The 25,283-nt window shown below is 47.2% G+C and overlaps 2 protein-coding genes across 9 annotated transcripts in view; both read right to left on the bottom strand.

Moving 5' to 3' along the window:
- LOC146182211 (uncharacterized) overlaps positions 1-1,029 on the bottom strand; it is a 113,168-nt gene extending 112,139 nt beyond the window's left edge. For 2 of the 4 annotated variants that reach the window (XM_084577249.1, XM_084577252.1), the window contains exons 1-2: positions 874-1,029; positions 709-819 (exon numbers count right to left, since the gene is read on the bottom strand). In XM_084577249.1, the coding sequence (XP_084433375.1) occupies positions 709-790 (82 nt within the window). In that variant the 5' untranslated portion in view covers positions 791-819; positions 874-1,029. Of the gene's footprint in view, positions 1-708 lie in introns of all 4 variants that reach the window. The other 2 variants (XM_084577251.1, XM_084577250.1) reach the window with 2 other exon arrangements.
- Positions 1,030-16,946: 15,917 nt separating this feature from the next.
- The window catches only part of LOC146182210 (uncharacterized), an 83,126-nt gene continuing 74,789 nt past the window's right edge, over positions 16,947-25,283 (bottom strand). For all 5 annotated transcript variants that reach the window (XM_084577244.1, XM_084577247.1, XM_084577245.1 and 2 more), the window contains one exon: positions 16,947-19,315. In XM_084577244.1, coding sequence (XP_084433370.1) covers positions 19,094-19,315 — 222 coding nt within the window. In that variant the 3' untranslated portion in view covers positions 16,947-19,093. The remainder of the gene's footprint in view (positions 19,316-25,283) is intronic.

The following is a 25,283-nucleotide window of genomic DNA, read 5'->3' as shown; positions in this document are numbered from 1 at the left end:
TTGTAAGGTTGCCGTGATAGGGAAAATTTACCAATTACGCCCAAATTTAGCATTTACACCCAAGAAATAGTGTTTTTTATTTAAATATCGCTCCAGAGCACATGAATACAACATGGAGCCGCGGGCCAGTTAGAGTATGGTGAAATGAACGTCTCGCAAAAATTAAGGGGCGAAGAGGTCAAATGAGAGCACACTGGACGGAAGACGCCCCAACTTTTATAGCCAGCATTCGAGATGACGCCGTCTAAGAAAAAATCCCAATCGTCCTTCTCGCATGCGTTCGCGTGCATCTGCTCATGCCCAGTCGAAAAAAAAAAACTACAGAACTTTGTCAAAAATACGAAAAAATATTCAGTAGTTCTGTCCTAACCATCACATTTTTTTGTAGTTCTGTAGTACTTTTCTGTAGTTCTGTAGTTTTTCTGTAGTATATTTCTGTTGTCTATAGTTCCGTAGCACTTTCCTGTTGTAACTACAAAAATGTCTGATGTTACTACAGAATGTTCTGTTGTCACAACAGGTTTGCCGTCAAAAACCGCACAGACATTCTGTCGTAACATCAGAAAAGTTTCTGTAGTTTTTTTCCGACTGGGATGCCCTATTCGCCCATCCCTTCTCTGACCTTTTTCTTGGCTGGCTACGGCTAGACATAGTTTTGACCAGAAGACCCGGTCTCCCAAGTCCTCATGTAAGCGAATGCATACTGACCAGGGTAACGTTGGGCACTCAACAACGTCAAGGCCTGCACCAACAAGGCGAGTCCAGCAATCCAGGCCGCCGCTCGATGCATGTTGTCCAATCAGATTCGGCGTCGATCGTCTACAGTGCAAGCAAGAAGGTATAGGGAGGCTCTCCGGTGACAGCGCAACTCACAGGGCTTTCGGCTCGACCACTCGGCTTACGCGAGGCTTAGCGATTCCCGCGCGCTGTCGCAGCTTATTCCGCATGTCCGGGTCGTCTGGTGGGAGGCCGCAGAGGCTGGGGTGCTAGTTGTTCCAAACGGAAGTCATCGGTCCTATCTTGCAAGCGACCGGACACGGCACCGGAATCAGCGTATCGGCGCTAGCCAGTTCCGAGGCCACAATACAGCCGCACTCGGCGCGTAATTGGCCCGGCCTGCAAGAAGCAGCAGCAGCGGCGACAGCGGCAGCTAAGCTCCACGTACGTGGTCGGTGCGCGTACATAAGCACTGCAACCCTCTTTCCATTGCATCCCCCTTTCGCCGTGACCCTAGCTGCGTGAACGGGATCCCCCTCTTCCGTTTCCCCCGTGTGTGATGCGACAGATGTTAACGTATATACGTTTACTCTAACAGATTTGAGCGACTCATTCGACGCTCGCTATGATGACATGCGTTTTTTTTTTTCCTTATCAACAAGAGAATGGTCTCGAGACGCGTACCAAGTGATATAGTAGCTGGTTAGAGTGCGGATTGGACGGATCCTGAAATAACGTTTAGTCAGTGACAGATACTATGTCCAACAAATCCCACGATGATCGAAATCATTGCTTGTTACTTGGGGCCGACCATACTGTGAACGGGATACGAGCGCGGATAGTTGCCGCTCACGAAAGGAAACGGCGTCGCTGGATCTCGTGCCCATTTATACTTGAACCGCAGATTAAAGTAGAAAGGAAAATTGCAGATGTTTGACATGGTTAAGCCTATAGATACCATGCGAAAGCTATATTTGGGCCTGCAGTGTATCTTGGCATAAATGGTAAACACGCATTTGACGATGTCGCTGCCATCTTGTCATCACCTGCCAGTGGAATATGATATAGCGAGGATGACAGTGATGTAGGTTGTCCACATTGCAAGGGGCAACTTTGATATAGAGCCTTGCTTTAATGAAGACACATGAACGTGCCTGCGTGGTCAGGGGCAGCGTAAAACTCATTATCCAAGGGTCGTGGAAGGCTGAACTCTGACCTCACTTGCAATCTTAATAGCAACGCATGAGCAGGCTCATTCATACTTGCGGCACAAATAGTTACACCACATAATTGGCAACACAGGCCAATATGGCGACGCACCAAATGGGTGTGTCGATTCAGTTCAGTTCAGTCGTTCAGTCGTGTCCGACTCTTCGTGACCCTATGGACCATGTCACGCCACGCTTTCCGGCCTCTCACTATCTTCCTAACAGCATCAGCGCCTCGAGGATGCCATCTAACCATCGCGTTCGCTGCCTACCCCTTCTCCGGCGACCCTCAACCTTTCCCAACATCAAATCTTTCTCCTGCGACTCCTCTCTTCTCATCAGATGACCAAGGTGAGTCGATTAGACCTCATAAAGTCGTGCTCTCGCGCAAAAAAGCCATGTGATTGAGTTTGAAAATAAGCGTTCTAGTTACAGTTAGTAGTTAGTAAGCGCAGGTAGTAAGTGTCCAGTAACAATTTTGCAACAAAACAATTCTCTTCTCACTAACGGTCTGGTTCATCCCTGCCGTCATGGCCTGTAAAATGTATTTTAGATAACTTAATAATTAGGAATTAGTGTTGTTAAAATGATTTGAAAACTTTTGAGGCGATACTGCTGCTGCTTTGCTTCTTCTACATCTCAAATCGGCTTCTACTTCATACACCTGGAAGACACAACAACAACAACAACGTCGCACCACACAGCAAACAGAAGCAGACCCAGATGTTTAAGAGGCGTTAGTACAGCAGGCATCCGCGTTGTTTCAAATTGATTTACAGGATAGAAAAGGCACAGTATCTGTCAATTCTCCGCTGGCACATGTACCGCACCGAAAAGGAAGGGATAAAGGTGGGAGTGAAAGAAGAGAGGGAAATATAGGTGCCTTTGTGGAAGGCTACGATCCACCGCGCTATAATGGCTTTCACCTCATCGAAATTTAGTGGTCCAAAGTGCCCTCTAGAATTTTTTTCTGCTGAGCACGATAGTCCTCTTGTATACCCTGGTATATTGTTCAGTGTAGTCAATCGCCCCTTTTTAGTCGCTCTTCTTTTTCTGCTAGCAAGCCTGTGGTCGTCCATATTATTATGTCGTCTGCATACATTGCGTAGGGAGATGTTTTTTTACCTTGTCGAGTTTTTGTGAGTGCTATCACCGCTACGTTGAGCAGCCGCGGTGATATTTTCGAGCCTTGCGGGGTTCCCTCGTTTGGAGCCATTAAGCCTTCCGATCTTACGTTTTCGACTCCTATCGTAGCCGTTCGGTCTATCAAGAAAGGTTTGACATGGCATAAGGCTCTGTTTTCACAGTTTATATTATTTAGACCTTCCAAGACAGCCGCATGCCCCACGTTATCGAAGGCTCCTTTTATGTCTAGTGCTAGTACTATGCGTTTTCCACATCTTGGTATTTCACTCACGACTTCTTCCTTTAACTGCAGGAGCACTTGCGTGTACAGTCCTCTTCTCAAGCCAAACATGGCATCCGGGTAATATCCGTTGTCCTCCATATAGTTTGCGATCCTTTCATTGAATACTGTCTCGTATATCTTTCGTAGCCAAGAGGTTAAGGAGATTGGTCTTAAGTTTTCGATTTGCAGTCTTTTACCCAGCTTTGGTATCATAATTACCTCTACATGTTTTGAGTCTGTCGGCACAATTCCTTTTCCCAAGTTTCGTTTATGCATTTAGTGAGTTCGGCTATGGCCGTGCCTCCCATGTTCCTAATTGTAGCGTTGTATTCTGTCTTTTCCGGCCGTCGTATTCTTTTTGGCTTCTCCTATGGCTGGCCTTACATCTTCTTTGGTGAATGGCCTATCCATCTCAGGGTTTTCTTCTTGTATATTCCTGGTCTTGCTTTAGGAGGTTGATGTGCCGCAGCATTTCTCCGTCAGTGCTTGTTTCAGTTGATGCTCCATTCCGGAGAATGTGTGTATTACTTTTTTCATGGATTATCCGCTTTCAGTTTTGGTGTTTGTTGGATCTATCATGGCTCTTAGCATTTTTCAAGTTCGGGCCATGCCTAATCTTCCTCTAAGTGTTCCCGTGAACTGTTGCCAGTTTTGCGAGGCGTTGTTTGCGTGCTCTGACGCTTTCTTTCTTGGTTAGCTCTGCGATATTAAGTTTGAGTTTCTTGTCGTATTTTTGCTTCCTCCGTTTCCTGATAAGGCTACTTCGCGCTTCCCATAGGTGAAGGAGGTGGCTGTCTACTTCTGTGTTTTGTTGCGTGCGAGCGATTGTCTTCGTGTATTTCTCTCTGGCCTTTCGGGAGCTTATACCACTTTTCGATGTTGGTTATCGGTTTTGTAGTTCCTTCGCTGTGGTCCCTAAAGACGTCCCAATCCGTGATTTTTGCGTTTCCTAGGTACCTTTTCATTTCTCCTGTAGCTATTTCTATACCGATGATGAAATGATCACTCCCTAAGGTTTCCATTGCGTTTTCGCATTGGATATTCTCAATGACTTTTTTTTTGTTTTTTTTTTTTTAGAAGACCAGGTCAGGTGTGGTGTCTCTGCAGACGCTGTTTCCTATCCCCGTCGTAGTCATGGGGTCGTTAGCTTGGTCTATGTAGTATTTCTCCGCGTTTTCTGCAATGCTTTTGACATGGCATCGAGGTTTTGGTATCACCAAATGATATTTGCCGCATTGAAGTCTCCTAGAATTAGCAGTGGTTTTTGGCCTGCCGTATTGCTTGCTTCTTTGAACACCGCTTCCATTCTGGGTTTCCAATGTTTGGCGGGCTATATACGTTTATGATATTCTCCATGAGCTTTTCGGACACGATTTTTAGTATCGTGTGGGGTACGTCCGTTTCCGTTATGTTGCTTTTGCCGATTGCTGTAATTATTATATGGAGCACCGCGCGTGAAGTCATCACTTAACTACGAGCCCCATTGCATATACGCGGTGCTCCAGCTGCTGCGCCGTGGATCAGCCGCTTGCTTGCGAAGGCGTGTATATACGCTTAGAATTGCGGCGAGTCTGTAGTGCTACGCCATGAATGAGGCAATAACACTTAGTGCGAGCTCTAGCTACGCTCGCCTACAGGTCGAATGCACTCATCCTGCTGAAATCGGTCGCCGTGAATAAGCGGCACGTAGGTAAAATGAAGCTGTTAGAGCTTCAGAGCTGTTAGAGCTAAATGAGCGAGGGAAACTCTCGAACATCGAGAAGAAAGGCTTGCAAAGCGACGACGCAAGGTGACGGAGAAGAAGGTGAGAGAAGAACAGAGAAACGATTCGGTCTCGTCCACGACTACTACTGCTCTTGCTTTGTATATCCTGGCATAGCTGAGTTTCAATTGTTATTGACAAAGACTGCATATTTACAGAAATGGTTAGGATTGTTTAAGGCCCCTGAAAGGGTATTTTCTCCAATATTCTCGCGGAAGGAATTCATAAACGTGTTATTTCTGAGTGTTCGAGCCAGTTTAATAAGCTTTGCGTGCAGCCAATATTTTACAAATAATTTAAAAAAAAGTGCTCCTGGCGACCACTCGCAATTGATTAAGGCTGTTCTACACGCACAAACCTCCCATATGATGCAATGGTGGTGATGATGATGATCATTGCAACTTAATTCTTCCACCAGAAAAGGAGGCCTTCTAGTCCACGCCCCCGGCACGCAGGCCTAAGAGACGGAATCTAGGACTTTAGTAATTAGAAGCAGCCAAAGAGGTCTTGGCTCTTCGCGGCTTCTACCGTCAAGCGAATGGCTCGTTGCTGTGGAGCAGGAACATCGCTCCGCAGCATGGCTTCCCGGGCTTCTCTACAATTTACATTTGCTTTCACCCCTGAGGTGGTTGAGGGCCCTTCTATACCCACAGTGCTTGCATTCATCGTTTTTTCTATCGTCCATCTGGACATATTATGCCCAGACCGGGTTTACGAAGTTCCCAGCTTGCAGGCGCCGTCATGTGACTACCTCCCTATTGTTTAGACTTTTATCCGGTGGTGGCATCAGTCTCCTGCCTAACCTGTAATTTTCGAGAATCTCCGTATTATTTTGCAGACGCTCGTCCGTGTTCCGGCAGTAGGGCGGCACCACAGTTACCCACCAGTTACCCTGAAGTAGAGAGCTCGGGCTAACTCGTGGGCCGCTTCGTTGCAAGAAACGAACGCGAGTGCAGTGGTTTAATTTAGGCAAATTTTTCTGTTTAGTCGTCTACTGGCCAGATTCTTTGCCGCTTCCGGCGAGCATGTGACGTCATCGGGAATTGCTGGGTGCGCCCATGTCATGCGGGCGAAATGGAGCATAGTGGGGAGCCGTCGCGGCTTGTTTCATTCATTAGGGAGCTTTAGAATAGGGGATCCAACCAGTTAGGGGATATGGTAATAGCAGGGCGACATTGCGCACACGCAGAATGCTGCGATGAATAGGCGAGGGGTGCGGCAATCACTCTGAGCATGTGCACTCGCACCTAGCTATTACCCTATTTCATTAACCAATAGGGTCCCCTATTCGAAAACTCCCTATTTTTCTTCCGCGTCAGCATGTGTTGAGTCGAAGGTTGGTTGGTTTGGTTGGTTTGTGGAGTTTAACGTCCCAAGAGTGACTAAGGCTATGAGAGACGCCGTAGTGGAGGACTCCTGAAATTTCGACCACCTGGGGATCTTTAACGTGCGCTGACATCGCACAGCACACGAACGCCACTTCGTTTCGCCTCCACCGAAACGCAGCCGCCGAGGTCGGGTTCGAACCCGGGTATCCCGGAACTGTAGTCGGGCGTATTACCACTGCACCACCCCGGCGGGGCTTGAGTCGAAAGGGAGAGGAACAGCGTCATTTTCGATTGCCGACACTTTCGGTGCCGGTGATATTAGCTTTAAAAAATTTGCATTGCGGATTGATGCGATATCAGCTATATTACTCATGTGCTTTTTCTGGTTTCAGTAAAAAGCTTTTCATGAGACCTTTGAGACCAGAAGGTAAGAGAAATGACCTAGAAGAACCAGCTTTGTATTTAAGCATTTTTTCCCGCGGCATACAAGCACACAAAAATGTATGCGGCTTTCACTTTTCGATCGGTCGGCATACTAAAACCAGAGGAAGATCGGCGCCTTTGTACCAGTCGATTTAGAGCCCGCTAACGAACCCCACAATTGAATATGGTTTGGTTTGGTATGTGGGATTTAACGTCCCAAAGCGACTAAGGCTATGAGAGACGCCGTAGTAGAGGACTCCGGAAATTTCAACCACCTGGGGTTATTTGACGTGCACTGACATCACACAGCACACGGACGCCACTCCGTTTCGCCTATGTAACGCACACATACAGGCTTAGCCACGAGTATGAAGCACCGGAGATAAATGGAGGGCGTGCGCCTGTATCAGAAAGAGGACAAGAAATAATAAATCAAAGTTATTAAAACGCAGAGTTGCGGCAGCTTCGAATTACGGAGCCGACAGATTCAGCGCGTAATCTATACCAGAGTGAGTGTCAGTGGGAAAGGTGATCGAGAAGGGAAACGCTGCACGCCGCTTTGTCACATACAGACGCGTGTTCCGTCAAGCGAATGAGCGTGACGCGAGAAAGCACTTAGGGAGCGCGTGTGCGACGGAACTGAATCTCGCCCGAGTACTTCTTTCAAGAAACCGCTCATTCAGCGCAACTATACCGGGGTAGCCTGGGTGGACCACTGGGGTGCATAATTTTAAAATTATTATAAGTACAATTATGATAACAAGCAGCCATAAGACGCACAAGGCCGTCTTATATCTGCTTCCTCACGCTTTAGGTGCCCATCAAGAAGCCAGATAGTTTTGCGCCTTTCAGAATTGCCCTAAGAAACTACCGCGGAAGGATGTTTCTCGTTTTAGTCTTGTTGCGGACGACTTGCGCAGCCTTTGTATCGTTGCGCCTTTCGATGGCGGCGAAAAGCAAGGCGCCCGTGTGCTGTGCGATGTCAGTGCACGTTAAAGAACCCCAGGTGGTCGAAATTTCCGGAGTCCTCCACTACGGCGTCTTTCATAGCCTGAGTTGCTTTGGGGCATTAAACCCCACTAATCAAAACAAACCAAATATTGCGAGACACTTTTTACGAAAACACTGATATCTCGAACACGGGCGCAACGAGGTGAACACGAAGAAGTGAGAAACACAACGCCGGCGCACACTACCAAATGTAATACGAAAAACGGAACCCGTTCTAAAGTTTGTCTTGAGCTCACTGAGAGTGCTTTCCATAGAAAACCAATAGAGTGCGCTTAAATAACTGTCAGGTAAATGTGGAACATTCTAATATATTTTTATGAACTTCATAGAAGTAGTCGGTTTCCGATGCGTGGGAAAATATTGGGAGACGCTTAGGCATCGCCTAAGAGTTGAATGGGTAGAGGGAGTGCTCTCACCACATGTCCAGCGACCGGCGATTCAGCATTGAGAGACTGACACAGAGTTTAGAAGTGTTGAACGTCTTTAGTTGATTCCGTTCTTTTTTTTTTCTTTTTCTTTTTAGAACGAAAGGCGCAGTATACCTGTCTTGCTTCTAGTTTCGGCACCATCACTTACAATGACAGCATACAGTGTGTAGGTTGATATGTCGTCGGTTCGAATCCCTGCAGAAACACTGGTCGGCAGCCTCGTAGATGGATTCTAAATGGAAAGTGCAATGTTATGACACCACACTGAATGCTGCGCAAAGAAGCTTTGCGTCACAACCTTGATACAAATTCATGTGCATTTCTTCTTCCCGCACGTTTGGAACGATGCCAAGTTTTAACGCGGTAGCGTTAAGGAGCTCGTGTCGCAGGAAAGCCGGTGTCGTCGGCGGCGTTGGCCGTGAGCGATAAATCCCGGCATGCACTTCATGCATGCACTTCATAAATAAAAAGCAACTTCCAAGATGGGCTGGGTGGGAATCGAACCAGGGTCTCCGGAGTGTGAGACGGAGACGCTACCACTCAGCCACGAGTTGTTTTTTTTCTTTATTGCCGGTTTCGACACACAATACCGCTGACAATAGTCCACTGGATACGATTATACTCCTCGGCCTCCACAGCTTGTGGAAAACGCGAATGCAGTTCAACAATGCAGATGTTGATGTGCGCCCTGTGCGGGAACATTTTATAGAAAGTGTTGTACGTTTGAGGGAAGTGTATCGAACACTCCCCGAACCACCAGAATGGATAGACCAGCTTAACAGCTTGGTAGAGATGAATAAATTTTAACGCGTCGTGTCCGCTAAAGGTTTGCTGACACGTTTTATCACTTTTGCATGTTGTGTATTGTGTCTCAGCCACGAGTTCGATGCTTGAAAGCGGTACAAAAGCGCTTCTAGTGAATGCGGTGTTGCCTTAGAAACGTGCCGTAGAACGTTATACTGCGGTGTATATCGGTAATTATGAGCATGTTACTTACAGAAGTCGCAGTTACACGAGTAGCGAAGTACGTTTCCGCTACATTTTTTCTGCGCTCTGCGCACATGCAGAGACATCTTGCGGCAAACACAGAATTCATTCATTCATAAACCTTTATTCATGAGGATGACCTGAGGCCTAGAGGGGAAGGGGGTGGGTTAGGTAAGGTTGAGGGCGCCAGACTCCGACATGAAGTCTAGCAGGGCACTAAGCTTGCGCTTAGCGTTGGTATTGGGGGCTGTCCAGTCTTCGTAGCTCTGAATGTGGTGAGCAGATGTGTAGCGTGCGCGGAGGCCAGCCGTGCCAGGACAGGTCCAGACCAAGTGCTGCAGGTCAACGGAGTCAGCAGGGCAGTTGGGGCAGCTGATCTTGGTTCGGCGCCATTGACTCAGGATGTCCGGTGTGTACGCTGCACCGGCTCGCGCCTTGTGAGTTAGAACTTGGGCTGGACGAGAGGGGCTGGACGAGAGAGGCCGGAAGGGATCGGAGGATTAATACCGGGGACAAGGTCCCGCAACAAACCCCTCCGCTCATGTTTAAGCCGCGTGATGACAGAGTCCGGTATGATGAAGGAGACGGGAGAACAAGAACCCCTCCTCACAATGTGCGGCGCTGCCCCGACACGTGGCGCGCCACTCGCCCCTGACGTTTCGCCGTGCACCCTCACGGGTTGTAGAATCAAGCGTCTTTCCTTTCTTTAGATCACTATCTTCGCTCACCCGCTTCTCCCCTTCGGGCCGCGCGGGTACCGGTGCGAGGATGCCTCAATACCCTTGCGTTTAGTAAGTTTTCTCGACGAGGTGCAATAACGCTATCGCGTTCCACTCTTGAAGGCGAAGCTTAAGCGTCCTCCAAATTTTTTTTCGGATTATGGTGATTCCTTTTTGACGGAACTAGCTGTATTAAGTTTTTCGATTCTTCGTACGTTATTACCTGACCGAGATAACATGGTTAGCTAATCAATTATACGTGGCCATGAATTCAGCATGGTACTTATGAAGAGGTCAGTGGTTCTCGTTCTTACAAATATTTGCACTCTAAAGAAAAGACTGTCAAGAGAAAGAACGGATACAGGTGAACGGATAATAAACTCCCAACCGCGACCCTAACAAACCTCGCCTTGCTTATATGGGCGATTTTCACTGTTTAGAAGGTGAGTACTGCAGACACGACGTAAACGTGTTGCCCTAAATTCGAACGTAAAACTGGGCCAAAACAAATCTTCCGTGGTAGGCCTAGGAAGAACTGCCGTATTAAATCAGCCGTCCGAGCTGACACAAAAACCTTCACCCTAAGGGTTCAAGGCAAACCCATATTTCGGTGTAAAACAAAAGGAGAAAGCGCCGCGCACGCTTAACAACGGCCTCAGCTCTTAACGCACTTGCGACAGCTCCATCGGGCGAGGAATTGCGAGAGACGCCTCTGGCAGCTTCCTCCCGTAGTCTCATCCTGTTGGTACATCTCCTTCCTGTTGTTTTCCAAGACGGCGCGCGACAACGATTGTTCCAAAGAGGGTTCGACGCGCCGCTGGCGCAAAGCCCGCTCGGAGCGCAGCGACCGGCGTTGACGCCGTTAAAAGCCACCACGCCGTCCAGCGATGCCAATGGCCTCACTCTACATAGAACTGTGCAGCGCAGCAGAAGTAGGAGGGCCATTCAAACTATAGATCAAGGCTCGATTCACAAGCCCGTTGAGCGTAATACACCCAAGACTAGTAACCGTTTTCTTTATCTCTCGTTAGGTAGCTTGACCGATAGTAAATTCATGTATTAGTTTGGTTTGGTTTGTGGGGTTTAACGTCCCAAAGCAACTAAGGCTATGAGAGAAGCCGTAGTGGAGGACTCCGGAAATTTTGACCACCTGGGGTTCTTTAACGTGTGCTGACATCGCACAGCACACGGGCGCCTTGCTTTTCACCTCCATCGAAAAGCGGCCGGCGAGGCCGGGATTCGATCCCGCGTCCTTGGGAACAGTAGTCGAGCGCCGTAACCACTGCGCCACCCCGGCGGGGTCTAGATACAGATACTGTAGATTATCCGCTGACAGACAGATAGGCTGAATGTGACAATAAACCCAGATAGACGCATCAGATTCAGAAATATTTTAGAAAATATCGAGTGGGGTTGTACGCTTAACGAAAGCAGGCCGAAGAAATTTTATGACAATTTGGTTCCTAACTGAAAGCAGAGAAGCTGTCAATATTCGAAGGCATATATCAGAAGAAGAGAACGTTCGCCAAGGTGTTGCTCAGTGACACATATTGCGTCCTTTTCCTTTTAAGAATTTTATCCATAATAATGTACAAATATTTGCCCGTTTAATGTATATAACATATGTAGATGATATGAGTGTACTTTTTCCTGGCTGGCATCAACAATTTAGTAGATGAGGTGAATTCGACACTATGCAGTTCATACGAAGAGAAAAAATGGCGACCTAAAACCTGTTACTTTTAGAGCAGGCAATAAGAAAAAAAGCTTCTCGCTTCGATATTGTTCATATGGCTAATGTAGGTACATACATTCAAGACATCGGGCGTTGTTTTCAATGCAATTACTTAGAACGATCACATCTATTTTACTGCCAGCAATCTGTCACCATTTATTGGTTTAGCTTATAGATATCGCCAGCTCTTGCTGCCAAATGCAGTATATGTTTCACTAGCAGTATATATTTCGCTGTTTAGTCTCAGCTCAAATACGGTAATCTAGCACGGGGTGAAGACGTCAGAAGAAAGTATAACAAAGTTTGACATCCCGCAGAAACATTTCTTCAGCATAATCTAAAATGTTCCCGCAACATTTCATATGCAGTCACATTTTTCTAAACATAAAATAATACTGAAACTATACGACTTTCGTTTACGCCACTCGTTCAATAACCAATATTACTAAAGCACGTGATTTCCTCATGGACTGCCAGCACTGAACCAAACTACAAAGTCACACTATATAGCAAACATCGATATATGCGCCAATTAAAACATTAAAAAAACAGCATACGCTGTCAAGCACTTAAAAACATACTATCTCAATTGTTGATGGTTTTCCGTTTGAACAATATTATACTCTAGAAAACATCTCATACAAAAAGTGTCACATTTTCTACCTAGTGACATTTCGTGGAATTTGTAATGCCACTGAACTCCATTATTTGTTTGGTTGCTGCATATTTGCTGTTATTTTTCTTATGGGGAGTGTCACTTATGATTCTGTGTGACCCGCTGTTTTCTTGCCAAAGTTAGCAACTTGTGTTCACTGAGGAGTAAAGCTGTCCAAGAGTAATTTTTACTGTGGGCACTCTGCCACAATGCACAATACAGTACGGCAATAACAAGATGATTATGTAGACAGACATGTTGATGAAATTAGACACCACAGAAATATCGGCAGGCTATGTTAACATACACATGAAGATGGACGGACGGACAGAGAGGTATGTAGACAACTCCACATATTCTTAAGTATATTGGATCGGGACTCGTTAACTGATAAGAGCAGCTACAGCTGTAGTTAGCTAAGCAGGCAACCCCTCGCGAGAAAGTAAATACCTTATTGCAACTGGCCAACTCATGGCACGAAAGCAAACATCTGCGAATAGTTCAAATGTTCATTAACATTAACGTTAACGGCCGATCTCTTGGAACCACCTCTACAGTCTCTAAAACAGAGGAGTGCACGATTTGTTTCTACAACGATGTGCAGCGGCCACTAAGCTACATCTGTCACAGACAAATCAGGGGCTGATTTTAGCGCACCTGTTCTTAAAGGCGGCCGTCTGAGCGTACCAGCATGCCTGCCAATCACGGCAGTAAACTGCTGATAAGACTGAACAAGCGTCGGCTTCGCTATCTCGCACCCCAGCCGCACACCTCCGAAACGATACCAATTTAGTGATCTGGGTCACCTAACAGACTTGGCGATGTGCAACCCGCACTTTCACTAGCGCAGCACGCTTCTAGACGCATCATGGTGCCTCAGCGCGCGAAAGTCCGCTGTCGCCACTGGGACAGTTTGCTTTCGGTAATTGACTAACGTCCACACCGTCGCCGCCGCTTGGCGTAAAGCACCTTCGCAGCAGCGGCAGATTTCCCAACGTTGACCGGTGTAGAGGGGGGCAGTGCGTTGGTAATGTAACCCTGTTGTCCGGTCATGAAGGGGGGATGCGAGAGAGGATTTCAAAGTGGACGCCTGGGGACACCGTTCAATCCTTATCAGCTTCTCCTGACGAAAACCCATGGCTGACGGGCGAAACGCGCCGTGAACAGCGAAGTAGACTTTGTGAGACACTTCGACTTTCGACAGTTGTTTCAAGGATCTAGCCTAAGTGAGTGAAAGTGAAAAAAAAAAGGGAGGGGGGGGGGGGGGGGGGGAGGAGCAACGAACGGGCAACCCTGGGGCGCAGCATGCTTAGCACTTGCGAAATGGTAGAAAGGGCACGGCCCAGAACGGTTACACTCGATGATAAGCTGATCGCTAGAGTCTGCCTGGCTTGTTAGCCGGACACTTTGACCTTACCGGAAGTGGGCCTTTTGTGACGTCACGAAGATTACTACATGTTTATCGATCCGCCGTTCACAAACCGGGACTGCACTTGGCTCTGCCCATCCGCGTAAAGCACGTAAAGCTCCTCGGAAACAGTTCAAAAACTGGTAATGAAAGCACTGTGGAAATTGTTGAAATTCGTTTCAGCGGAATTCACGCTTTAGGAAACGTTTTGGCTGTCAAGACAGTTGTGGTTACACTAAGTTGAATGTCGCAACCATTATAACTATTTCATAAGCGAGGAAACAAATACTGTCAAGTCCATATACTAACAAATAATATAATGATCAAGCACTCCCGATATTTTGGCTTGCTAAAAATTAGCAAAGAATGCGGACCATCCGCAAGAACAAACAAGGGCTGTTAAAAAGATTCACCCAATGACATACTCCCCAACTTATCCGGGAGCCCAGCATTCAGCATTTATTCCTTGGAAAAAAGTTAGTCTTGCATAAATTTCTTCGACTGTGACGTATTAAAAATAAATTGCTATGTTTTGTCTGGATTGGTCGTGCCGTATTTAATGCGTGCATGTTTGTAGCACTAGCCAGTGATAGTCATTCACAATAATATCGACAGATAAGTTTCGTCAAGTATTTGCCCTTCAAACGATGCGCAAAAATTTCGAGCTATAATTTAAGCGGAGGTATAGAAAGCGCGCAGGTCCCCTCCTCTATGCATGCATTTCAAGAACTTTTCTTTAAACTGCGGTTTAATCCGTACTAGCCTACAATAGGAATGTAGCCACGCTGTTCAAAGATCTCATCTCATGCATATACAAGAAATCCAAATAAGAAAGTTGTCACTTCAGAATCCTCTCTTTTGTTGTGTCATTTTTAGGCGCGGCAGAAGCGACGACGCAGCGTGTGCGACGACTTGCCTGCTTAGAACACTCGCCTGTTCTCGGCGTCTCAGCGCATTTAATGCTTCCGCCTTAAAAGCAACGAAATCTAAGACAAGAAGTTGTCCGCAAAGTTAGTCCACATCTTCTCAGCCACGTGTTCGCAACTGCCGGAGGTGAGGGAAGAGGTAGTGATTGCGGAAGTGCATAAGGTTAATAAAGTGTGTTATTAACCTTTATAGATATTTATAATTCATTTTTCCGTTCTTGTGCCACTAAGAGCTAAGGAACTGAGGTAAAGCTTTAGGAGAGCAATACTGAACTTTGCTTTCCCCCACCTTCGCCTCGCACGTGAATACGTAGGGTGCAGCACGCCCTGCCACGTCACCTTCTTGCGCGGCCGTATTCTAGTTGACCAACCTGACTACATGGAAAGGCCTCTCCTCTTTTGTTGGCTGGGAATTAGATGCCACATTCTTGTCCCACGCTGCCTCCGCGACAGATCCGACAGCACTCACCCGCTTGGCCTTCGACGCGCTCGCATTTTGTATGCACACCTGTTAGTAGAAATGATTACCAGGCATATTATGTCAGCATTATGATTATGGGAATCACCGTGTTTCACCAGCTGATCAGTCAGGCCAGAAGGCCGTATTTGCCAATGGTTTCCCGAACCTGGGTGAACCAATTTCGTCATTAATTTATATTATTAAAGTTTATTCTCCCTCTCTCTCGCTGCATTTCCGCCAAGTGCTCGCCGAAGATATGTCACATATCGAGGGGAGAGAGGGACCCTCGACCATGTAATCTGGGAATGCGCTCGCTCCCCAGGGGTTAAAACAAATATAAATTGTAGAGAAGCCTGGGAAGCCCTGCTGCGGAGCGAGGTCCCTGCTCCACAGTAACAAGCCATCCACCTGGCGGCAGAAGCCGCGAAGAGCCAAGACCTCTTTGCCTGCTTTTGATCGCGGAGGTCTCGGCTCCCCTCCCTCAGGTCTGCGTACCGGGGGTGGAGATTGGGGGCCTCCTTATCTGGTGGAAAAATAAAGTTATTACATCACATCAAAATCTCAATAACGCCTCTTCTTCTGCAAAATTCCTCTTACTTCTCATTTATTAGACCTACATTAGAGTATGCACGCATAGCATGGGATCCTCACACTAAGTCAGATATCAACCACTTAAAAAAAATACAAAGAAAGGCAGTTCGGTTTATATTTAATAAATACGTTAGGTTCGACTCACCCTCTCAAGCAATGATAGAAAATTCTATTCCCACACTTGAATCCCGCAGAAAACAGCTGAGGCTTGAATTCATTTCTCTTCTAATAAATAAAATTTGCAATAAACCAGTCCCCTTACATATCTCCTGGATTAACACGGCACACAAGACATCATCATCCTGACTCACTGACACCCTATTATGCCCGAACTGACACGTTTAAGCTTTCCTTTTTCCCTAGGACGATACCAGACTGGAACCATAGAGAGTTTTAGCTTACCGTGATCCGCGATTCGCTACCATGATCCGCCACCGCGCGCTCTACTGCGCATGCCCAGAGCCACCTTGACGCCGATAGATGGCGCCACATACTGGATGTCGGCACACAGACCTACCGCGTCGGGACCAATCAGCTCGAACGCTGAGTGACTCTCTACCCACGCGCGGTAGAGAGTCACGGTGGCGGATCGGGATCATGGTAAGCTAAATCTCTCTAATTTCTTACAAATGGCTATGCAGTGCGACTAATATTGTGTAAATTTGTATCAGTTTTAGTTGTTATTGTTTGCTCTTGTTCATATGCATATATGCCCCTCTGCTTGGACCCAAACGGTAGGCAGTATGTAATAAATAAATAACATTTGCAGGCTTTTTGCGAAGCTTTTTCGTCACCATCTTTCTGTAATCAATAAAACACCTAACAGGCTGTCACCAATCCACAATACAACCCATGGCAGTGATTTTTCGAAGATTTTTTGTTCTTTTTCAGCACGTCCAGCCTATTTGCAATAAAAGCCTGTATACTAATCAAAACATAGAAAATCGCTTGAAGCTGGGATAATCGAGTCAAGTTTAATCTAATAGGATCGAATCGAATCCCTCAGTTCTTTACTCGACTGTCCCTACCGGCATAACGAAATCAACTACTGGCACGATATTTTCCATGTTCGCCCGTCGACGTGCCTTTCTCGGTGCAATCTGTTAACTTGTAAAAGCTAAAAGATTACAAAAACCGTGGGGAACCAATACCAAGCACTCACACAAGCACGACTCGATACACTAATCATTTAATTATTGATTTTAATGTTAAACCACACATACACGGACGACCAACATATGCATTGCCCAAAATAAAACACTTCAATCAAAACTCACTACTAAACCCAAATAAAGCGGGTCAAGTCCCAATAAACCGCCTGACTACAAACAAAAAATGAAAAAAGCAACTCGCGGCTCTGACTTGCAGTATAGCAAGAATTTCATCCATGAAAAAGCCAGGCGCGCCGATCACTACGACCACCAACAAAAAATGGTTGTCCATGTGCATCTCAACATCGAAATGGAGTAAGTCACAGCATTAACGGTATGAGCACCAAAGAATGACAGCGTTTTGAATAAGTAAGCCTACAGAATTCACCGAGAATATTTAGCACGTTGCGCCAGGCTGTGTCTAGCTTAAATGGTGATAGAAACCTCCCTGAGTTATTTCCCGCAGTTGATTATTTACAAAGTACTAAAGCATTCTTGTCGAAACAGCACAAGCGCATGCAGCCCGCTTATGCAGAAACTTCGATAAAGACCACAAAGGCCACAGAAAGGTTGGCTCCGCAGGTAAAATAATATACGAACAGAAACAAACAAGAAAACTTGTAGGAACTGAGCACGAACGGCTCTAGCGCGGAATTTCGTATGTATCAGGTACAGCTTCGTCCATTCTTATTGTGAACACAAGCGCGCGTGGTGACAACCTTCGAAACACCGCTGCACCCGACAGGGTCGCACATCGAAGCAATAGGACCCATGCATCCACAAAGAGATCTGAAGACGGTGTTGCACATTGCTTAGCACGTTACTTCGAGGCGCAGCACTCAGAGCTCGCGTGGACGAACTTGCACACTACAGCTACTCTGGGGGCTGTTTCAGGAGAAATTATTGCCACGCTAAAAAGGCTTGGGTAATGAAACCTTTGAGGTTTCTTTTTATATTATATTATTTTAAACACCACACTTTACATTTTATAACCATTTTATGACATTTGGCGTACTCTAAAAAGGAAAATGTTAATGCGCCGGCATGGCACTGCAAATAAATTCGCGCATTTTTTTTCTTCAAAAATTACGCCTAATGTAACACGACTTGCTTGCAGCTAGCTCAATATGTGTCAGCCTAACTGCAGTGAAACAAAACAGAGCGCTTCCAGGACTAAAACAGACATTTTCCGCCAGCTGAATCGCCAATTACTGACAGCTCGGATACAGAATGAACACATAAAATGTCTTCGGAATTTTGAGCAGGTATAATGCAGCAATTTCATTTTGTTATGTTCCTTTATTTTAACGACTTCAGTACTTCGCTAAAGCGTCGCCATGCCCTTGTCACTGCTGAGCTTTAGTCAACGGTCAAGAGCAAACTAGAGCGAGACGTCGCCTGATACCAATTATAAAAGCGACAGAAACATAAAAATTCGATGGAATTGCTGCATTACACCGGCCTTGGCGTCTGCCGAACAGCCTCAGCATAGCTCGAAGCTCGAAGTCACCGCACCCTATGCCATAAAAGTCGAGATCGATCATTTGAGAAGGAAGCTGTTCACTCAATGCAGGCGCATTATGAAACTAACCATACGACAAGCTCGGATTCGCGAGCACTGCGGAACGTTGAGCTTACAAAAAATGGTCAAGCCCCGGGAGTTATGTATTTGATCTCATGCTCTTGGAGTTCAACGCAAAAAAAATAAAAAAAAGAAATCTAGCGACACTACAACCACGGCAGTCAGAGTTCCTTGAACGAAACGCCGATGGTCACTGACGCCAGTCCCGCGAAGACACTTGCGTTTAAGCTCAACATACAGTGAAGAAAAATTGCACTTGGTTCTACAAAACTCAAAAATATCAAAGAACGCCTTATATAGTAACGAGAATGATGTCGCCTGTGATTAAACAATGACACACACTGACACATCAGCTTGGCGACAAGCAATTCGCTTGGAACTCTACAACCCCGCACAGTGGCGTTTAACGCAGTCAGGTCACCAGGTGCCGCTCCGTGTCAGTCACTGACGGTGTAAAAGCGGGATCTCAGTACCGTCTCTCAGCTACTACAGTCTCTGAGGATTCTGCAAGCACAATCCCACCAACGTCCGCATCAGTTCTGGAACAGCTGGAGAAAATGGGCGATGAGAATAACTATGGGCTGTTTCTTCTTCCTAAAACATCTCACGCCGCGACCACCGCCGTGAGTCCACCAAGTCACCGCGTCTGGCAATCTCGCTGTTGTGCCTGGCTGCTTCCTCTGGCGTCGGAAAGCGCCGCTGCTGGTGGGGGCGTCGGTTGAAGTGGAAGTTCATGGGTGGATAGTCAGCGCTGGGACTGAAGCATCGCCTAGCCCCTCTCCACTCGGCTGGCTCGGGGTATGGAAGAAGTTCCTCCTGCAGGGCGGAGGAGGAGGAGAGACGCGCAATCAAAATACTTGGCCAGGCTATCATGCCAATATCTCCATTGGTGTAGGTTGACCGGAAGGTATTTAGAGCAACAGCTCGACTTTTCCAGGTACAAACACGGGGACCGCTTGCTTTCGTCCGGGTGACCTTGGAAGCATACCCAAGGTCAGACTGCGACTTAGAAGTCTAGCGAAACGTTTCCCCCAATGTTTTATGATATGGCAAACTGATGACATAATGACTACCTGGTCACTTGACCATCACTAATGACATTTGACCTTGACAGATGGTTCTCTACATAACGTCAAAGGTTACGCGACTGGCACGCGATGATGCTATCAAAACATGTGGTATCAGCAAAACCAAGCAAAGCTGGGATATCTCTCGTCAAACTTGGTTTTACCACGTCTAACAACTACTAATTTTCCTTACAGAGTGTACAGAGCCCACTACTCTGATCCCTAATGGATTAATTACTGTTCGCTGTTACTCCTCAGGCGCTGACTATGTGGCAAGCTTGGTTCTTTCTAGTTCACAGTGCACCCCACTGTTGTGACTCGGTCGCAATGCCTTTTTTGTACTGAACATGAGGTCGAAGATTTGATTCCCGATCGTGGACGCCGCATCTCGATGTAAAAGAAATGCAAAAGCCAAACATAAGCGGTTGTTAAACTTAGCTAAGTGTGGATATAGATGCAGAAGCAACGTTGAGCAGTCGTTCAGGTTTGTCACGAACCGCTCGAAAGAACTCACCGCTAATGGTAATTAGCGGTGAGTTCTTTCGAGCGGTTTCAAGAATGCGGATAGTAATGCTTTTTTTTTTTCGAAAAGTTTGCCACAAGGCTTAATTTGAGAAAGGGGGAATGGGATGCAGGAGATAGAAAGTTAAAAGAAGGAGTGAAGTTGCACTTAGGTATTCGCAAAGGTTGGCGGTGTAGTGATTGTCCATCGTCCCCTTCTAGTAATACTTCTAAAAAGTGTCAGTGTCCCACGCGATGTCTGCACGCGTGATTCGGACTCTTCTCCGATTCGGACTCTTTTCCAAGGGCGTCCCTTGAGTGACCACCGCGATGCTACGTCCGAGTCAATTAATTTGGTTAAGCCCAATTCTTGTGCACTCAAGAAGACAGTGAAAACATGATTATTGAAACTGAAGTACGCAAACGAAAGTTCTCCCTGTTAGACGAGCGCCCTAACCACTGAGCCACCGCGGCGAGTAACTATGACATTAGTAACCATTTCGCCAGTTCAGGATCACAATGCCCAAGACTCTGCTTACAAAGAAAGAAGACGGCATGCTTGATTAAGGTCGCAGAGCTCATATAAAGCGCGACAGTGTTACGCACACTGTCTTCGTCCCGCTTACACGATGAAGCGCGTGGAACTACGACTAAGTGCTCTGAACATTGTCTCACGTCTGGTCATTATATCCGGACAGGCATGGAACGAAGGCGGGGAGGCGATGCAGCAAGTACAAATGAAACGCTAGACATAGGCTCAATCCGTGCTCCCAGCTCGATTCGCTTTTCTTGTGGTCCGTAGCACATCTGCAGTCAGTTTGTTCATCTAACTGAGCCGTGCTTTATACAGCAGTGCTTAGCGGCATTCCCGCTAATCTTTCCCGCGAATAAACGACAAATAAATTGGTTTACAAGAAAGGAAAGGCGCAATATCTGTCACACTTGCTCTGTGGACACCTGAACCGCGCATAGGAGGAGAGAGAAAGATTGGAATGAAAGTGGGAAGAGAGAAAGAGGAGCCATAATGGACGATGTTCCATATCTACAGCGCGATAAACGGGACAAGAGAACACAATAACGACAAACACAGCGCTGTCCCGCTGTCTCTTGTCCCGTTTATCGCGCTGTAGATATGGAACATCGTCACCAACTCGCCCAACAACTGACCTTGTCGAACTTCATAATGGACGGCTTCGGAGTATTTAACCCTGGAGATCTTCGAAGTGCACTGCCATCGCACAGCACACGGGCTCCTTTACGCTTCGCCTCCATCGAAACGCAGCCGCCGGCGGTCGGCTTCGATGAATACTCCAGCACAGTTTTGGGGGATTTCAACCTCTGCACCACCACAGCGGGGCGTTCCGCTAAAATATTCTCAGTGCACATTCACTGCACTGCTCACCTAAATAATTCCCAAAAGATGATTTGGTTTGGTTTGTGGGGTTTAACGTCCCAAAGCAACTCAGGCTATGAGAGACGCCGTAGTGGAGGACTCCGGAAATTTCGACCACCTGGGGTTCTTTAACGTGCACTGACATCGCACAGCACAAGGGCACCTTGCTTTTCGCCTCCATGAAAAAGCTGCCGCCGAGGCCGGAATTCGATCCCGCGTCCTTGGGAACAGTAGTAGAGCGCCGTAACCACTGCGCCACCCCGGCGGGTAATTCCCAGAAGAGATCGTAGCTATGTGTCGAGTAAGAAAATAGAGACGTTCGTTGAGGACTGCGTTTTCGCAGCCATTTTCTACTCATCTCCCCAACGATTAACTGTTGTCCACGAGGGCCAAGCTGAACAGTCAGTGCCGCTGTATCAAATTTTGCCTTAAAGCGTACTATAACAAAATTATTTCTGGTTATCGTGACATGGGGTCTTCACACGCACGACATACTTGGTTTTGCGCTCCCGGGCAGCGGCCGACGCCACTGGAGTCCCGTACTAGGGACCCCACCTAGTGCTTGTGAGGACTGGCCTCTAAAGGGTTGGCCCAATCATACCTCCAATAAATGTATAGCCAATAAATGTATTTCACCACCCCCACATACCGTCAGAGGGACACTAAAGACAGACTGAAACTGGGCTGCGTCCTCCAATTCCTTGATTTCAATAACATAACTGGTTTATGTCACTAGAAATAAAAGGGCAATACGATTCGATATATGTTGAATACAAGCACCCATCATTCCAAGTAAGTACATTCTGTTAAAAATATACGGCCCAAGGGGTTCGCTTCTGAGCCTCTAACGAGTCTCCTGGAAGCAATACTGGAATATATAGGGGAACTAGAGAAGAGTGAGAACGAGATTTGTCATATATGAGATTTCTAACGCTGGAGATGCACGAGTTCATTTATGTGGCTTAGAAGCAAAATCCTTGGGATGTATATTTTTTTACAAATACTGCACATCAACTGCAAGACAAGGGCCTCTCCTATCACAGTAGTCATCATTAGTCCAACTAGTTCAAATGTCGGAACTGTCTCCCCCGCCGGGGTGGCGCAGTGGTCACGGCACTCGACTACTGTTCCCAAAGACGCGGGCTCGAATCCCGGCCTCGGCGGCCGCTTTTCGGTATAGGCGAAAAGCAAGGTGCTCGTGTGCTGTGCGATGTCAGTGCACGTTAAAGAACCCCATGTGGTCGAAATTTCCGGAGTCCTCCACTACGGCGTCTCTCATAGCCCGCGTTGCTTTGGGACGTTAAATCCCACAAACCAAACCAACCAACCAGGAACTGTCTCCAGCCAACCTACTAATTGTAACCCTTACCTGTGCCAGCCGTGATCACCACGCTATATTCTCCCCATCTGATCTGCTCGCCCCCGGCTACGTGCAAGTTCTACAATTCACCGTCCGTAACCGTAATGGACCATCGGTTGCCTTCCCTTCGTAATGCCTGCCCCGCCCACATATAATAATTTTTTTCAATGTCCCGGCTAGGATATTGTAACTCGTGTTCGTATTCATCTTGCTATCTGACGGCTTCGCCTCCCCCCCCCCCCCTCCTTCTTTTATCTCCCACAATTTCCTTTATATAGCTGGTAGCACTCACACTGTTTGCGATATCGCCAACGTTCATGCCCCACGGCTCATAAGTGCCTTATATGTTGCAACTGGCGAGGCGCAACTACTGCACACTCTCCTCTTAATAAATGCTGGCACGTGCGAGCTGCTCATTGTCCCCGGTGTTCCTTTGACGTAGGCCGAAGAAACTGGGCGTTCCTTTGACGTAGGCCGAAGAAACTGGGCTTAGTAAGCACAGTTTCCGCGCGGCGTATAATGAGTGGAGAGTACAAGCGCGTATAGCGACGCGCTTATCAGCCCCACTACGCTCGGAGATCGCCGCCGGCGTGAGTCAACAGCGCACGCATGCGCCCAGCGTGGACGCGCTTTGCACTACAGGGCCAGAGAGGAAGAGAAGAGTCAGCCGGAAGCCTTTCCTGCACGTGAAGCGAGACATAATGCGAGCGTGCGTTGCGGAAAAGCCTTGCGCTCGTCTCATCGGCAAGGAAATGAGCGCCCAAGACAGGAACTTCCAGCAGGCAGCGCAGGCATTATAGACGAACGGCGCGCAACCTTCTCCCGCTTCCCAAAAGCAGCCAGTCAGAATCGAAGAGTAAGGGAATCGCGTGACGGTGAAAGAACTCCAAAAAAGATATCGCCTGTGCATTTTGTTTTTCTTTTTTAGCCATCTCATGAGCTCGCGCACGTCGCAGGTTAAGGCTCGTATTTACCTGCCATTCGAGAAGCGGCTGCCATTGAAAGAAAGGGGAACTGCACTCGCACGCAGCCGATCAAAGTCACAATGGAACTAACCATACCTTTTAGTCAACTATGGTGAGCTTGGTTAACTGTGACAGGCTAACTCTGGTGTCTCTCTGCAATTAATCTCGAGAAAAGAAATTACTACTCTTTGATGGCCAACAATTGCGACAACGCAGTGCATTAGTCCCGAAGAATAAGCCCTGTTGACCAAGCTACGAGGGTCGCACGTTTAACTATTACCAAGCCTTACCTCTCCTGACGAAATAATCGAACGCCATAAGAGTGAACTGTGAAGTCACGCAAGCAATTTTAGGAACAGTACAGCAGAACATCTTAACGTATGCACTAACCCAAATAACATTTGCGCATCATTCTTTTTGTTGCAACTTATGCGGAGTACTCTTACATTGAGCTGATTCGACATGCTCTTCATCTTATATAGCCGATTCACTTCCTCATATTCATTTAATCATGAAAACCGGTCGGGGCCATTTTCTTGCGGCAGAACGGGTCACTTTCGCCTTTTCTTTTTGTAGCTCTAAGTTGAAGGCTTTTGGTTCATCTTCTCCTCGAGCTTAAATGTTCCGCCAGTCGGGGCCATTTTTTTTTTTTTTTTTTTTTTTGCGGCAGAACGGGTCACTTTCGCCTTTTCTTTTTGTAGCTCGTAGTAAGTTGAAGGTTTTTGGTTCATCTTCTCCTCGAGCTTCCCTCCGCTTGTCCCCCGAGCTTCTCCTCGATGTTCCGCCAGCTCACACCCGTCACTGGTATGTCCGTACTCAGAATGACGTAAACTCCGTGCCTGAATGAGCTAACGGGCATCCGGTGTTGCGTCAAAGGAGGAGACGACGACTTCGCACTCACTCCGCTATACGATACACTCAGCTACACATGAGTTGAACACGACGCTCACTAGAGAATTCTACCCCGGAAGCAATGGCGCACGTCGCGGTTCTGGCCGTCATGTTAAAATAGAAAGAACACTCCAACCCCCCCCCCCCCCCCCCTCCCTTCTTAAGCATACTTCATTCATGTCTCTGGTCCGGCCGTGGTGAAGACACATAAACTAAACAGTTTTTCTGACTGCCTGTGCGCACGATCACAGAGGACTATGTACTTTACCACGGTAGCTGGCGCATGCTGCTATAACTTAAGCGAGCGAATAACCTTAACCTAGAATTCAGCAGACAAATGTCGGAAAATTATGGGTCGCTATGAAACGCGTAACCCAGTTTAACGTGCTCCACCGCAGTGGCTCACAGGTTAAGGCGTGTGAAGAATGGCCGGGAGACCCGGGTCTGAACCCAGCCGCGACAGCCGCGTTTCGACGGAGGAGAAAAGCAAGCCTTTCATGTACTGTGCGATGTCAGTGCAAGATAAAGAATTCCAGATGGTCGAAATTATCCGCAGCCCTCCCCTGCGACGTCTCTAATATCTCGAGTCACTTTGAAACATTAAACC

The sequence above is a fragment of the Amblyomma maculatum genome, chromosome 8, assembly GCF_055883805.1.
Source record: "Amblyomma maculatum isolate TAMU_Amacu chromosome 8, ASM5588380v1, whole genome shotgun sequence".
In the NCBI taxonomy this organism is placed as follows: domain Eukaryota; kingdom Metazoa; phylum Arthropoda; class Arachnida; order Ixodida; family Ixodidae; genus Amblyomma; species Amblyomma maculatum.
The sequence above is the reverse complement of the archived record's forward strand: the minus strand, read 5'-3'. Positions and strand labels throughout refer to the sequence as shown.